This window comes from Megalobrama amblycephala, linkage group LG1, assembly GCF_018812025.1.
Source record: "Megalobrama amblycephala isolate DHTTF-2021 linkage group LG1, ASM1881202v1, whole genome shotgun sequence".
Lineage (NCBI taxonomy): Eukaryota > Metazoa > Chordata > Actinopteri > Cypriniformes > Xenocyprididae > Megalobrama > Megalobrama amblycephala.
This window is the reverse complement of record NC_063044.1, coordinates 31228004-31244705: the sequence shown is the minus strand read 5'-3', so window position 1 is coordinate 31244705 and position 16702 is coordinate 31228004. Positions and strand designations below refer to the sequence as shown.

The window sequence follows — 16702 nt, the reverse complement described above, 5'->3', positions numbered from 1 at the left end:
ATTAATGGTGAAATATGACTTTCACAGTCCGTGAGATCACCCTTTATTTCCACATTGTATATTATAATATATTATAATATTCCCACATTGTAAGATATTTTTGATACGATTCAGTGAGGCCTGTATTGACAGCAAGGTAATTAACACTTTCAGATGTCCAGAAAGGCACTAAAAACATATTTAAAACAGTTTATGCGAGTACAATGGTTCAACCTTAATGTTGTGAAGCGACGAGAATACTTTTTGTGCACCAAAAAAAATTTTATTCAACAATATCTAGTGATGGCCGATTTCAGAACACTGCTTCATGAAGCTTCGAAGCTTTACGAATCTTTTGTTTCGAATCAGTGGTTCAGATCTTGTATCAAACTGCCAAAGTCACATGAACTATCGAAATTTTGAAACACTTATGACATAACTAAACCTCGTTTACTGAAATCATGTGATTTTGGTGCTCCGAACCACTGATTCGAAACAAAAGATTTGTAAAGCTTCGAAGCTTCATGAAGCAGTGTTTTGAAATCACCCATAATAATTAAGTGATTAAGTTATGATTGAAAATTGGTGATGAACACCTGCTGTTAACAAGCATAATCACTGAAGAGAAACACAACTACAAAGGACTTCCAGCCACAGCCTTAGATGAAATCAATTGAAGATAAAAGACATTAAATCACTCGAGATCTGATTAAACAACTCCACAAACAGTATATTATCTCATTAACTTTATCTCTGTTTCAGTGTTATTTTAACTCTATGTAGAGAGGGACCATATGTTCTCTGAGCAGAGTTGATTTAACTCTGGGGATTTTACTGTGTACTAACTAATAAATACATACAAAACCAAAAGTGTTCTGAACGATCAACAGAAAAGGCACAAATATGCATTCATTATAAAATTAATAATAATAATAAAACCAAAACAAAACAGAATGCTCATGTACGTATTTTCTGGTAAAAGACTAAATCATACATTTAATCATACATTTACATTTTAAACTTTGATTTGGTCTTTTACAATCTGTAGCTACAATCATAAATCACTCCAGCAGCTCAGAATATGTCACATATTAATAACACATCTCTGAATTACTTGATTCTGATTGGTCAACCACAGCATTCTGCGGTCAGAAACTTTTGTATAGCAACCGCTAAAATATACAGTCACTTTTGTCGCTGGAAAAAGCTTTCTTACCGCACCAGTTCCATGTCTCTAGTGTCACTCTTCACACATAATCAGATCATTTACACTCAAGACATTTTTACATACATTATTTATTTATTTGGCGAGTAACGAGAAAATGTACAGACAGTCGGTCATTATCATGAAGATACAAGACGCCTCCACTTCACTTCACATGATCACAGTGTCAGGGTTTATTTTTTGAGAATGGCTGGCAGACTGTACCAGTTTGCTACATTTCAGAAAATGTATCTGATTTCTTGCCATAAACTTTCTTGCATTTGTGTGACGTAATCTGAGCAAATACTTCAAACAATAAAAACAGCCGGAGAACCAACACCTCTAAAAAAACAGACCGGCTTTCCCATTATAAAAGATCCCTGACTCTTGATTCATTTACAAATTCCCTTTCTCACTACAGTACAGTCTGTAGTTTGACAATCAAAATCAAAATATAAATAACCTGTTGCACATGAGGGCACACAAATAGAACAACATGAGCTAAATTCACCCATCGATGTACTTTGCGTCCAGTGTATGGCTGTCCCGTATGGAGAAGGGCCTCCACGCCAGCACCTGCAGGGCTGTGACACACAGCGGCACCACACACACCAGGTAAAACATCATGCTGTGCAGGGACTCAAGAGCACTAGGATGAGAAGAACAGAGAAATGAGAAATTACTTGAATGCAATGTACCTTTTCCACCACTAGAGGAGGACAGACTATTGGCTGCAGGTCACGACGTGAGTTACATTCAGGGTTGCCAAGTTTGTGGTTTTCCTGTGGAATTGGAACACTTTTAAAGGGGTCATGACATGAGAAGTCAAATTTGTATAATGCATAACAGTGACTGTCAAATATGTATTTTATGTTAAGGAGTGGCATATATTGAGTTTTGATATTCGGATAGGCTCATTGGGCTAGTTTTGGCTATATTTTGATTGGAATTTGGGTTGGTTTTATTACACAGACCTGGCAACCCTGGTTGATTTACGTGCATACAGATGATTAAAGGAGGAGGCTGAAATAAATTATCCAGGACACTCTGTTTTGCTTTGACAAACTGTATTGGAATATCTGGTAAACTTACATTGGATCCGCAGCCTTCCCAACCTCATGCATTTCCGCATAGCCATACTGGTTCAGGATGCACACAGCCATCATAGGAGCCAGAGACTGAGCCGGCTTCGTGAACAGAGCGTTGGTCCCGAAAACCATAGATGAGAGGGGAGAGCTGGAAACATTCAGAGAAAAAATAAACAGTAATTTTAATGACAGAAATTATGAATTAGACTGTACAGATTCATCTTCGATGTAAGGAAAATAGTATTTTGATTAATAGTTAGTTATAATGTCTTTAACACACGATGGATAACAGGACAAGTAAAGAGAAAGCTTAAATACCTGCGTTTGTATTTCTGCAGGTCAGAGTCGATGATGTCAGCCAGAGGCAAATTGAAGAGACTGAAGGACGCCTGAACCAGGACCCTAATTCACCATCATACATTCAGAGACAGTGTCATAAACATTTATTATTATTTACTTTTTCTCCCCTAGGTCCATTTAGCAAGGCTTTTTTTCTGCCTATGATAATATCACACCTTTTATGACCATTTCGTACACACTCTCTGACAAAAATAATGAAAACGATTCAGGGAAATACTGTATAATTCATGATGTAACCCCTTTAAGTAGAAAAAACAGCATTAGGTGAATCATCACTTAGGTACGTCTGTGTTACATTTTGCATACATTAAATTGTTTTAGTAACACAATAGTAATACATCCACTGTAGGTAAAAATTACTGTTTATGCATTGTTATATTGGGCAGTTACTCTAAAAATGTTCAAAAGTTACTTATTAATCACTAGCTACTAATTCCATCTTCACCAGTGTAATTAGATCACTATACTAAAAAGTATTGCATTACTTATTACTAATTACTTTCTAAATCCCATATAAACCTCGACCGGTTGAACAATACAAGGACAGATATGAAACCGCTCTTTTAATTCTTTCAAATTAATAATATTGTATAAATTATGCTTGAACTGACCAAAGTATTTAAAGGGAGAAACATACATTTTAACATTAGACGTTAAATCCACTTTTGTTTTATATAGAATAGTTTTATAGTTTATACAGTATTTAATGCAATTACATCCAAAGTAACTGTAATTAAATTACAGAAAGTAATCCTTTACTTTACTTTGTAAAGGGAAAAGTAATTCAATTTCAGTAATTAAAACTGAAAAATGTGAATTATTGATACTATTCTTCTGTTGATTTGGTGAAAAACAGTGCAGAAAGTGATTTTTATTTTATTTCTTACATTCAGTATTTTCTTAAAGAGCAGTACATACCTGGAATACTACAGGGAGTGCAGAATTATTAGGCAAGTTGATTTTCTGATCATATTTTTTTCCCAAGCACATTTTACCAATTCCAATCCACATCAATCTTAATAACTACTATTAATATTGTTTTTAATCATTTATAAGTGATATATAATTGTTCATGAAGGCTGGAAATGAAAAATGCCTTATATTCAGGTGTGCAGAATTATTAGGCAAGTTTTCTTTTACTGGCAAAATGAGCCAAAAAAGAGATTTAACTCAGACTGAAAAGTCAAAAATTATTAAATACTCATGAGAAGGACGCAATACTAATGCAATACTAGAAATTGCAAAGTTAAAGCATGACCAAGGGACAGCAAAATGCTCATTGGGTCAGCGGGGTCAGACAAAAACAGGTGGAAAAGAAAAGACACATGTTAACTGCAAAATAATTAAGAATTAAGGTGAAGAATTAAGTGTGAAACCATCAGGAACCCTTTAGTCTCCAGCGCCACCATTTTCCAGAACTGCAACCTACCTGGAGTCTCCAGAAGTGCAAGGTCTCAGGATCTCAGAGACTTAGGTTAGCTAAAGAATCCTAAAAAATGACCTGCACTTGATAAGAATCACAAGCTGAAGTGTTATAAAATACATGAAGACTGGGTTTTAATAGGGCTTATAGACAGACAGCTTGAGAATGACTCCTGATGGACCAGCACCACATCCTCTTGTACCACTGTTTGAAGAATTTATCCAGAATCTGGCAGTAAGGTGTTTGAGTTCACTTTTAGTCCATCTCTTATCCTGAAATGTCTGTCTTGCAGAGATGGACTAAAAATGATCTTCCAAAACTTACTGCCAGATTCTGGAAGATAAATTCTTCAAACAGTGGTACAAGAGGATGTGGTGCTGGTCCTTCAGGAGTCACTCTCAAGCTGTCTGTTTATAAGGCCTATAAAAACCCAGTCTTCATGTATTTTATAACACTTCAGCTTGTGATTCTTATCAAGTGCGGGTCATTTTTTAGGATTCTTTAGCTAACCTAAGTCTCTGAGATCCTGAGACCTTGCACTTCTGGAGACTCCAGGTAGGTTGCAGTTCTGGAAAATGGTGGCGCTGGAGACTAAAGGGTTCCTGATGGTTTCACACATAATTCTTAATTATTTTGCAGTTAACATGTGTCTTTTCTTTTCCACCTGTTTTTGTCTGACCCCGCTGACCCAATGAGCATTTTGCTGTCCCTTGGTCATGCTTTAACTTTGCAATTTCTAGTATTGCATTAGTATTGCGTCCTTCTCATGAGTATTTAATAATTTTTGACTTTTCAGTCTGAGTTAAATCTCTTTTTTGGCTCATTTTGCCTGTAAAAGAAAACTTGCCTAATAATTCTGCACACCTGAATATAAGGCATTTTTCATTTCCAGCCTTCATGAACAATTATATATCACTTATAAATGATTAAAAACAATATTAATAGTAGTTATTAAGATTGATGTGGATTGGAATTGGTAAAATGTGCTTGGGAAAAAAATATGATCAGAAAATCAACTTGCCTAATAATTCTGCACTCCCTGTATACCCATAGAACTAAGAAATATTACATCTCTTGCTAAATATTACATCTCTTGGTTATTGGATAATCAAATATATTTTCATAATTTGAAATAGTGGTTTCTTGTTTGCTTCTGGTTTTGTATGTACATTTGTTTTTCTTTGTGTTTACCATCAACCTGCCAGGGACTGCGGATGAAAATTAGCCAGAATGGCTAAATCTGGCACATTTACATAGGAGACTTGTTACTTGTGTTAATTAATGTGCATTGTCCTCTTTTAAAAAGCAAATAAACAAATAAACAATAAACATTAACCTTTTAAATCTACTTGCTTACAGTGGCTGTTTGGTGGAAAATATGGCAGCTTTTCTGATGGGAAAAAGATTTAAACTACTTCGAAGCAAATACCTATTATTGAGAAACACTATATGTTGGGTAATGTTGCCCAGCCCTATTCAGAAATACAACATATGTATACAGTGAGTTCAGTTAGTATGAGTCAAAGACTGCTTTACACACGAATTAGCAGAAAGCACATGATCTGGCCTACATTTTTAAACTGATTATTCACTGGTAAATACTGTAATACCTAAATACACTACCGTTCAAAAGTTTGGGGTTAGCAAGACTTTAGCTCTTTTTTTTTTTTTCTGTAAAGTAATTAATACTTTTTTAGCAAGGGTACATTAAATTGATCAAAAGTAACATCAAAAGCTTTTACATTTAAAGATTTCTATTTCAAACACTTTCTCTTCATCAAATAATCCTGAAAATACTTGTAAGGAAGAATGTGTTTTGCTTTGTTTCTCCTTGATCTCTTATCCTGTTTTTTTTTTTAAGTTCTTCTGTTCCTGTTTTTAATTTGTTGTAGTCACGCACACCTATAAGGAGTATCTTGTTTCCCTATGAGAGCCACACTGTTCTATTCATGCCTATAAGGAGTTATTCACTCCTTAATGCTTCTTTTATATGAATGATGAGACCAATTTAGCATTTAGTATTGGAGGTCCATAATTGTATCTAACGATCTGGGGGCTCGTCCGGGATATGAACCTGGGACCTCTCAGTTTCCACAAAAGTAGCACTACTGTTTTCAACATTGATAATAGTAAAAATGTTTCTTGATCATCAAATCATCATATTATAATGATTTCTGAAGGATCACGTGACACTGGAGTAATGATGCTGAAAATTCAGCTTTGATCACAGGAATAAATTACAATTTAACATATATTACAATATAGAACAATTATCTTAAATTGCAATAATATTTCACAATATTACTGTTTTTATTGTATTTTTAATTAAATAAATGCAGCCTTGATGAGCATGAGAGACTTCTTTCAAAAACATCAAAAACCTTTACCAACACCAAACTATTGAACGGTAGCGTAAATCTCTAAACCTCCCCACTGCAAACATGTATCTTGAGGAATCTTTACATATTTATTGCTTTAGCCCAGCTGAGGAGAAGAATAGCATTGCACTGTGTAATTACTCACATGCTGGAAGTGAGGAACAATGCAAGGAAATAGTAGCTGCCTGGACCCAACAGCAACATGATGACTGCAGCTCCGGCCTCCACATAGAAGCTGATCAGGATGAGTTTGTAGTAGCCAAACTTATGGAGAAAATTCTGGCTGCACAAAACCAATAACTGTAGAACAAAATATATAGTAAGGTTTCTTTAGGTGACAATTAAACTGTTGTTATTTGTTGTTTCCCAAATGACGCACTAAAGTTCTGCTCATAAGTTTGCACACCCCTTGCAGAATATACATTAAGAGCCAGTGGGTGTAAACTTGGATGATCAGGGTAAATTGTACTTATTTTGTCTTCGGGGGAAACATATCTCATGTAGTTTCTAAAAGGCAAAATCTGTCTTTAAACAAAATAAGAAAAATGTACAACCCCAGCTCTTAATGCATCATGTTGCCAATGTTTTGCAGCAGTTGTGTTTGAATCCCTCAGCTGTCCTCAATGTGAAAAGATCTCAAAATCATGCAGTCACTGCTGGAAAGGGTTCAAATATGCAGAAGATGCTGAAGAATGTGCTGGAGCTGGATGATTCTTCTGGAGAACAGTGATCAGTTTAACTGCTCAGGACAAACAAGGGACTCATAAACAACCCTCACAAAAAAAAGTGTCATCATAGATCGTCCAGGTAACAACACACAGTAATAAGAATCAAGTGTATGCAAACTTTTGAACTGGTTCATTTGTGTAAATTCAGTTATTATTTTGTCTTGTGGATTACATATGTAAACATCTGTTATGTAAAACAACTTATTCAGGACAGTACTAAAAAATAACATGCAATTTTTATGACTCCTTAACATTATTAACGTTGCATTTTCTGCAAGGGGTATGTTCAATTCAATTCAATTCAAATTTATTTGTATAGCGCTTTTCACGATACATATCATTTCAAAGCAGCTTTATAGAAAATGGATGTAAACTTATGAGCAGAACTGTATATTATGCATGAATGGATTCTTGTTTCTGAGATGGAATAAAAAAAAGAGTTACATCTCGCAATTAGTACATTTTTTCTCAGAATTGTGTGATATAAAGTCGTAATTGCATGTTACAAGGTTGGAATTGAGTGATTTAAATTCGTAATTGTCAGAATTGTGAAAAGTCAGTCTTTTTTTTCCTCAGAATTAGACTTCATAAATCACAACTGCAAGTTTATACCTCATAATTCTGAGGAAAGAAGTCAGAATTGCAAGAAAAAAGTGTGTGAGATATGTGTGAATTGTGAGATATAAATTTGCAATTGTGAGGAAAAAAAGTCAGAACTGTGAGATAAAAAGGTCGTAATTACCTTTTTTTGTGGCAGAAACAAGCGTCCATTCATATGCTTTGTAGGGTGAATTAAGGTTGATTGGGACACTTTTTCAAAGTCATTTCAATGGCATTTCAAGTGTCCCAATCACCCTGAATTCACCCTATATTCTCAATTGTCTAGTGTATGAATTTTATAAGGTTATTTTGTCATTCAACATCACAGTTTGAGCCCCTCCCCCTCCACTACATAACTAAAGCTACGACAATTGATTGAGTGCATGAAGTGTCCAATATTCCACTTTCCTTTTTTTTTTTCAATTAAGTGCATCATCTGGTTATTTAAAGTGCGATTTTTCATGTTGGAACTTTGAGTGTGAAATTAAACTGTTTATACTTAAAAATGGCATAGAATATTGCATAAGTACATATATTGGGACGTGATTTTGTATTTTGATTTGGCTCTAAAGGTGTGTTCACACTTGTGGTTCGGTACTCTTGGTTCTTTTGGTCTGGACCCAAAAATAAAATTATACATTTAGGCCTGGTTTGCTTAGCGTTCACACTGTCATTTTTAACAATGAACCTAAAGCTTTAAGAACCTGTATTTTGCAACGGAACTTACTGAACATCCAAAACAATGCTGTGTGCTGGGCTAAATGCGATTGTTACATGTGCGTACAAACAGTATGATGGTATTTAGACCAGCTGAGAACTTAGCTTATACGTGAAGAGCTTATAAAATGCGTTAAGGAGTCAAAACAGCCATTATACATATAAAGGAAGATCTGCTGCAAGACACCGACGCCTCTACTGAACTGTAATGGGCAACATCACGATTATTATTACATCACGTCCTGTTTTTGGTTTTGGTCCGTATTGCGTTCATATTTCAGTCAAACCGCACCAAAGTTTGTTTGGAAGAGGACTGAGGGTGTGTTCACACTTGGCAGTTTTGGTTTGATTTAAACAAACTCTGGTGTGACTGCTCTGTTAGAGTTGTTCATTTGAACAAGTGTGAACGCTGCCATCCGAACCCTGGTGCACACCAAACAAATGGACGAGACCGATGAAAAGATGGATCTCGGTCCACTTCGATAGAAATATGAACGCAACATGGTGAGATGTAAACAAACCAAAAACAGGACGTGATGTCACAAGATGTGACTCTAAAAAGGACAGAATGCTAAAGCATACCTTTTTTTTCTCGTCATAATTGCGATGTTGCCAATCACAGTTTGGTATAAGCATCTGAACCATGTTTTCTTAAAGCAGATCTTAGTTTGTGTTTGCTACATGTTATATGCTCTTCTCAAGTTATCAGCTGATAAAAATACCATCATATCTTGTTTTGGATGTTCAATAAGTTCTGTCGCAAAATATACGTCATAAAAGCCGACCAATCAGGTTGTGAATGTATCCCTTAGGTTTGTTATCTTTAGATTGTGTTCAAAATGCCAATGTGAATGCCAAGCGAACCAGGACTAAATGTTTTTTTTTTGGTCCAGACCAAATGAACCGAATTACAAGTGTGAACACACCCTTACTCAAATGAACCGCACTAACAGAGCAATCGCACCAGAGTTTGTTTTAATTGAACCAAACCTGCCAAAATGTCAACACATCCTTAGTGATGATGAGAGCTAAAGTCAATTCAGGGTGATTGGGATGCATTTTGCCATTGAGATGACTTAGAAAAAGTGTACCAATCAACCTGAATTCACTCCTATAAAAACACTTCTATCCTTGATACAGGGGGGTTTATACAACCCTAAGTATGAATGACAATATTTCTAACAGTTGCTGTTAAAAGCACCACCACTTTGATGCACCTGAGGGCAGATGAATCCCGCTCCATACATGACGCTCTTGGCAAGCGATGGCAGGACATCCTGAGGAATGAGATGCTCCGCAAATATCAAGGTGAAGTTATTGTAAAAAGCCAGCAAGAACACCTGGAAAAAGTTCATGATGACAAAGAGTAGGAAGTCTCTGTTGGTAAGGATCTGCCAGGTCATGGACATCACAGACGACACTGAGAGCGGCTGCTTCTGAAAACTTTCTGAGGAACTGTCCTCGGAGGTTTTACTGTCAAATCGACTCTCACTGTGGAAGCCCGTGTACAACATGCAGACGCAGGCCAACATGGCTATCACCACGCTGAAGCCCTGGAAGGCAGCAAAGTTGTCCATGTTTGCGGAGATGAGACCGCTGAACAGTACGCTAGACGAGCCCACCAGAGATGCCACCTGGCTGTATTTGATCAGCCTCAGTCTGTTCTGATGGTGTCCAGAGATCTCTGCGAAGAGGGCACACTGGGCTAACAGCACGAATGTGAGCATGCCATCAAACGCACAGAGGGTCACCATTAGGTGGACGCCACTCAACCAATCGTCTGCTTCATATGCCCTCCACGGGAACCACGCCAGCAAGAAAGACAGACAGTACAGGGGGGCTCCATATAAAATGGAGAGCCTCCGCCGTGAGCAACACTCCATGCGTGAGTTGTCTTGCAAATATCCAAACAAGGGGTCATTGAGTGCATTCCAGATCATATAGACAACCTGTGGAGACATAACTGTGGGTCTTTACTGCTCTAAATAGTACTTCAAATAAGCATTTTTCTGCTTTACATAGTGTGTATGATAACAGGATATTAAAATGAATTAAAAAAACACATGAGTTACATTATGTTTAGTGCTGACAACATTGTGTTTGATTTCCCTTGTGAAAAAGAAGTGCGCTTAACTGTATTGTATTTTATTGTATGTGTACTTCAAATCTTAAAAGTATGTTTTTAAAAACTGTACTTACAGATTAAACTATATTAATGAAATAAAAGTCCGCTTATACTTACTTTTTTGCACACTAATGAACATTTTCTACCATGTTATTTGATATTACATTTAAAGTTAATATATTTTAAATGTACTAAATTGCAACTTCATCACAAATGTGTAATTACAAATATATTTAAATACATTACATGTATGTTTCAATAGAAATTAAAGCTGCAAGCAGCGATGAAAGGGCCCTCGCACCCGGGCTCACCGCCCCCCGTTGGCCTTAGGAAATCAGTTGACAGTGGGTTAAATGCATGTAAGCGAGTAAATACAGGAGAATTATGGCAAAGTCATTTCAAAGTGCCAGACTTCTTGCTGCCAACAGGTGGCGCTTTGACCATAACCAAATATTGTCATGTAGATGTCTTCAGGCCACGGATAGTTATCAAACATGTGAAGTTTGGAGCAGATCGAACATTGTATGCCTGAGTTACAACAACTTCCTGTTTTGTGGTGCTAATCGCAAACATTAGCACTTAGCCAAGTGTTGCATGATTTAACGTGTTTCTAGCATGTTTGGTACTTCATGGCATATTTAAATCTGTTTCTGGGAATGAATTACAGTGTAAAGCATGCCATTTCCTGTTGCCAGCAGGTGGCACTATGACTAACTGAATAATGCCATGTAGATGTCTTCAGGCCAGGACTCTTATCACACATGTGAAGTTTGGGGCACATCGGACATTGTTTGACTGAGTTACATACAACAGCTTCCTCTTTAATGGCGAAACATCAGACTTTGTCAGGCCGCCACGGACACGCCCTTTAGTGAAACCTTAACGTCTCAAAGGCCTTTAGATTAGACTGACCAAATATGATGTTGATCAGATTAAAGCTCTAGGAGGAGTTTGTTAAAGTACAACATCTTGAAATGGCAAAAACTGCAAAATATTTGCAGAGAAAACTCAAAATATATCACTTCCTGTTGGGTTTACAGATTTTGCTTTTTTGTAGGCATTGAGCTGTTACATGTGTCTACCGAATTTCATATTTATACCTGAAATGTAGCACAAAGGTGCTTAATTTAAATTTTGTCACACCAAATTCTGAAACCCATATCAGACGTAAATTTTCACCACATCTGAAGTGTGTGCAAAGTTTCTGAGATTTCAATCATGTTTAGGTCCTCAAAAATGTGATTCGTTTCGGAGAAGAAGAAGAATTGACTGAGCAATTACAATGACAATGGCATTAAAGTATGTTTACTTTTCCATAAATGCTTGTCAGTACATTCAGCAGTACACTTTAAATTTCAAAGACACTAGAAATAATTATGAACATACATATATGTCCTATTTAAGTGGGTCAAAAAAGCACTCTAAAGTTTAACTAACTGCATTACTATAAATTACTATACATTACTATAAACTATAATATATGTTTTTATTTAATTGTACATAACATGCAACTATGTGTCCGAAAACATTACAATCAGTTTGCACTTAAATATATTATTTCAATAATCAGTTACTCTTTTGTATGCTAAAGTATACGCCTTTTATCAAGGGTTGTACCTGTATGAACATTTGATCTGAACCTGTATTACTTTTAATTATGGAAAAATATATATTTGAAGAATGTTGGTAACAATTTTGGTTACCTTTGACTTTCCATTGTGGACAGAAAAAAACACTGACACATTTTTCAAAATATCTTTGGTTATGTTCCACAGAAGGAAAAAAGGGAGCGAAGGAAGATGAGTGACAGACTTTTCATTTTTGGCTGAACTATCCCTTTAAAAACTCAGCGTTTCTGTTGACCAGCAGTTTCAAACCACCTAAACACCATTTTAGCCAGGTAGTTAGCCTAAAGAACATTTCCCTTCCTTGTATTCGCCTGAAGTATATCCGGGCCTTCAGGTGACCAGCTGTCTGAAAGCAGGTCTAAAAGACCAGTTAAAGGTGCTAAAGAGGATCTTTTCGTCGACTGAGAAACCAAAGACTGTTAGTGAGTTTTTGAAATGAGCGCATGCGTAAGAACAACCCCCCTCCTTCACAGCTCATTTCGAGGGAACGCCTCCCAAAACTCGTGTTTACCACCGGCATTCGCTGTGTCGTGTTAGTGGATTCATTATGTCGGACTCACTGCAGGTAACTCATAATCTGCAGTTGTTACTCCTGTCTCCTGACAAAAACATTGCATGCGGCGCCTGTGGAGTGTGGAAAGTTACTGAAGCGCGCAGCCACGCTCGTCTCGCACAAGGAACGTCATGGCAGTGATTGACAAGCCAGAGGGCCAATCCGCGCACGTCTTTCACAAGTAACATAATGGCAGTGATTAACAAGCCAGAAGGCCAATCAGATTGGCTGATGTTTTTAAGGTCCTACCTCGTGCACAGATGATGTATATTAATATTATTCCTTTCAGTGCACCTAATAAATAGTCTTTTATCAGTTAGTAAAGACAGTTTCCAGTAATATTGCAAAAATGTATAAAACAAAACATCCTCTTTAGAACCTTTAAATAGTAGCTTGACCTGGCTGGAAGACCAGATAAACCATCTTAAACCAGCTAATCTGGTTGAACTGGTTCAAGTTTGTTTACTTATCCAGTACAATACACGTTTCATAACAACCGAACATAATGGCTGAACAAGTGAGACGCACGCCTATAAGCTGAATTTAGAAGTCCAAGTGAACTGACTTTACTTCAATGTTGTGACGAATTTCCAAGTGAAACGAAATACTGAAAAGTGGGCAGGGTTTTATTTTAGCACACATCCTCCCCATCCCTCGGTAATAGCAGACTGACAGTTGGAAGGGAGTGGTTAAGGATATTCAAACCAAGCCGTCAAACTGATGTCATTAGAAAGGCAACGCCATTCCAGAGCAGAAACAAATTCAGATTTTGATTAAAGACTACCCCACCAAAAAAATGTTTTTCCGTGTATTAACTTGCACGGATTAATTATTCACCACAATGCTAATGTGTACTAAGTAAATAGGGTCAATTTTGATTTCATGCGGACTTTAAAGTTGGCATTAAATGGAAGTTGCGATAGTCTTTGTTTCACTATTGTGAAAGTGAAACGGCTTCTCGAACAAGAAAAAATGTAGGGCAGGACTTGATTTTGTCCATGGGGAATTGACCCTTCGCCAGGAATTTGATTGACAAGCAATCTAACCAATTATAATGCCGAATCCACCATTTTGTCTGACAAAGCAGTCAGGAGTTAGAAGATTATTCTCGGTGAACTTGAACTTGAAAAATGGTGTGTACTGACATCTTTCTGCGTTTGAAACAACATTCCTTCTGATGTTCATTCATGTTTATTTGATGCTATAAATGAACTAGTATGAAGAGATGAGTGGTTCACGAGCCTCTTGAGCTGAGGTGCTACAGCAATCTGTCACAACACATTAAAGAGCCACAAAAAATTTTTTATTGTTCGAATTTCTTACAAAATTACACACTTTTTTAAAGCTGGGACTTTGTTTAATATCATAAGTAACCTGCTCTGTCTTGTCTGTCGACGTGTTGTCAGTGTCCTCTTTGCTCCGCAATGTATTTTTCACGCGTGATGCCGCCATGGCTTGTCGGACAAAGCAACAGTAACTAAGGGGGCGGGTCTTTGCGAAGGGTCAATTGATTGGATGGTTGTAATTTGTTATTAGTGTGAAGTCATTTTCTATTTTGGAATGTGATTTATTGGTGACTTTAAGCAAGTTTTAGCCATTTTGCTAAAATTTGCAATATAATCAGACTGCCCCCTCAGTAAGATATTCCCAAATGTAGACCCTTCATGTGATCGTTATGGGCATGCACCGGCATCACTGGCCCATGTGTTTTGGAGCTGCCCAAAATGATCATCCTACTGGAGAAGTATTTTTCTGACATTGTCAAGAATATTACCAAGGCCTATTGATCTAGATCCCCTGGTGGCGGTTCAAGGTATTGTTGAATCTGAGATAGCTAAACAAGCTGGACAAAATATGATTTAATTTATCTGTCTACTAGCATGAAGATTAATATTGTTAAACTGGAAACAGAAAGCTGCACCCACATATATAAATCAGATGAGGGATATAATGAAATATTTGGATCTAGAGAAAATCAGATTCTCCTTAAAAAATAAAGAGGAAAATTTTCTGAGATATGGCAACCTTTTATAAAATACTTATAAAAGGTTGCCATAAAAGGTGATATTGGTTCTACAGGAAGTTGAACTGATCCATTGAGATAAATGGTTAATTGACCCTTCGCAAAGACCCGGCCCCTTTAGTTACTGTTGCTTTGTCCGACAAGCCATGGTGCTGTCACACACGCAGTGTAAAATACATTGCGGAGCAAAGAGGACACTGACAACACGTCGACAGACAAGACAAAGCAGGTTACTTATGATATTAAACAAAGTCCCAGCTTTCAAACTGTGTAATTTTTTAAGAAATTCAAACAACAAAAACCGTTTTGTGGCTCTTTAATGTGTCGTGACAGATTGCTGTAGCACCTCAGCTCAAGCGGCTCGTGAACTGATCATCTCTTTCTACTAGTCCATTTATAGCATCAAATAAACACGAATGAACATGAAAAGGAATGTTTATTCAAATGCAGAAAGATGTCAGTACACACCATTTTTCAAGTTCAAGTCCACCGAGGTTAATCTTTTAACTCCTGACTGCTTTGTGGGACAAAATGGTGGATTTGGCGTTCTGATTGTTAGCTTGCTTGTCAATCAAACTCCCGGCGAAGGGTCAATTGAGCTAAAAAGAGGATTGAATAGGTGATGAATTGGAAATGGTGTTTATTGGACTAATGCCCCCCACTTTTGTTTTATACATATAGTCTACTGTTGTTTTCTATTTTTTTTTTTTTTTTTTTTTTTGTTACTGTTGTGTAATTATTTGTTGGATAGTTATATATGACTCTGGACCACAAAACCAGTCATAAGTCACATGGGTATATTTGTAGCAATAGCCAACAATACATTGGGTCAAAATTATCGATTTTTCTTTTATGCCAAAAATTAGGATATTTAGTAATGATCACATTCCACGAAGACATTTTGTAAATTTCGTACCATAAATATATCTCGGCCAAATATATTCCTATCCTAACAAACCATACATTAATGGAATTGAATGGAATGGAATTGAATGGAATGCTTTTTTATTCAGCTTTCAGGTGATGTATAAATGTATAAATGTTTTTTTTTTTTTTTTTTGTGGTCCAGGAGGGTCACATATGTGAAATGTGAGTGAATATGTGTTGGTTTATATGTGTTGTATGGTTTTGATATGTTCAAGAAAAAATCTAATAAATAAATTATTTAAAAAAAGAGAGAGAGAAAGAAAGAATTAGACTGCCCCTAATACTACTATCACACTGCCCTTTCTCCAGACAAGCCTATGTAAGAAATACGACTGCGCAAAATGACTGACAGGCAGAGGCCGTTTCTGATTGGCTAAAAGTACGGGCAGCTCCTCCTACCACTCTTGCTATTTAGAGAGTCTAGTAGCGCTTGCAGGTGTTTTTATTGTTTAATAACATATGAAAGGTATTCATAAAAATATACTATACAGCGACGTTAATATAGCCGCAAACAGAACTCCATGGCAGTTCAACTGAACATGTCAAGACTTGTAAAAACTCACCTGCGACTGGTGAAAGGCTGTCTCTGATATTCTGTACCTATTCAAGAATAGCTTCACATAGTAGAAACTAAAAACGCTGTTCATCATGGCAGCACCAAGCGTTGTCATGGAGTAAGCCAAAGCAGCTGGATGAGCAAAGTGTCTCATGATGCTGCGAAGGCGGATGTTTGTGCTGGAAATAAAAGTTTGTCCACAACAGACAAACAAACTGCAAACTGAAACTTAGCGCTATTATTAAACTCATGCAGTCGCAGCTTATAAGTTTATAAATCCTATCAGAGAATATTGCCAGAAAATAAACATTGAGTTAAAACACTGAGTATATCAACTGAGCTCATTAAAAACATTGCAGTGCACCACTTCCTGGTATTCCGAAGTGGGCGTGGCCTGTACGCGAATCCATCCA

At 36.7% G+C, this 16702-nt stretch overlaps 1 protein-coding gene across 1 annotated transcript; it reads right to left on the bottom strand.

The window, feature by feature from the left end:
- Positions 1 to 1259: 1259 nt before the first annotated feature.
- mfsd13al (major facilitator superfamily domain containing 13a-like) lies at positions 1260 to 16692 on the bottom strand. The gene is made up of 6 exons (XM_048189478.1): positions 16297 to 16692; positions 9695 to 10426; positions 6578 to 6732; positions 2590 to 2673; positions 2276 to 2419; positions 1260 to 1832 (listed from the first exon to the last, which is right to left on the bottom strand). The coding sequence occupies exons 1-6, from the start codon at positions 16441 to 16443 to the stop codon at positions 1691 to 1693; spliced, it is 1404 nt and encodes a 467-aa protein (XP_048045435.1). The 5' UTR covers positions 16444 to 16692; the 3' UTR covers positions 1260 to 1690.
- Positions 16693 to 16702: the final 10 nt, after the last annotated feature.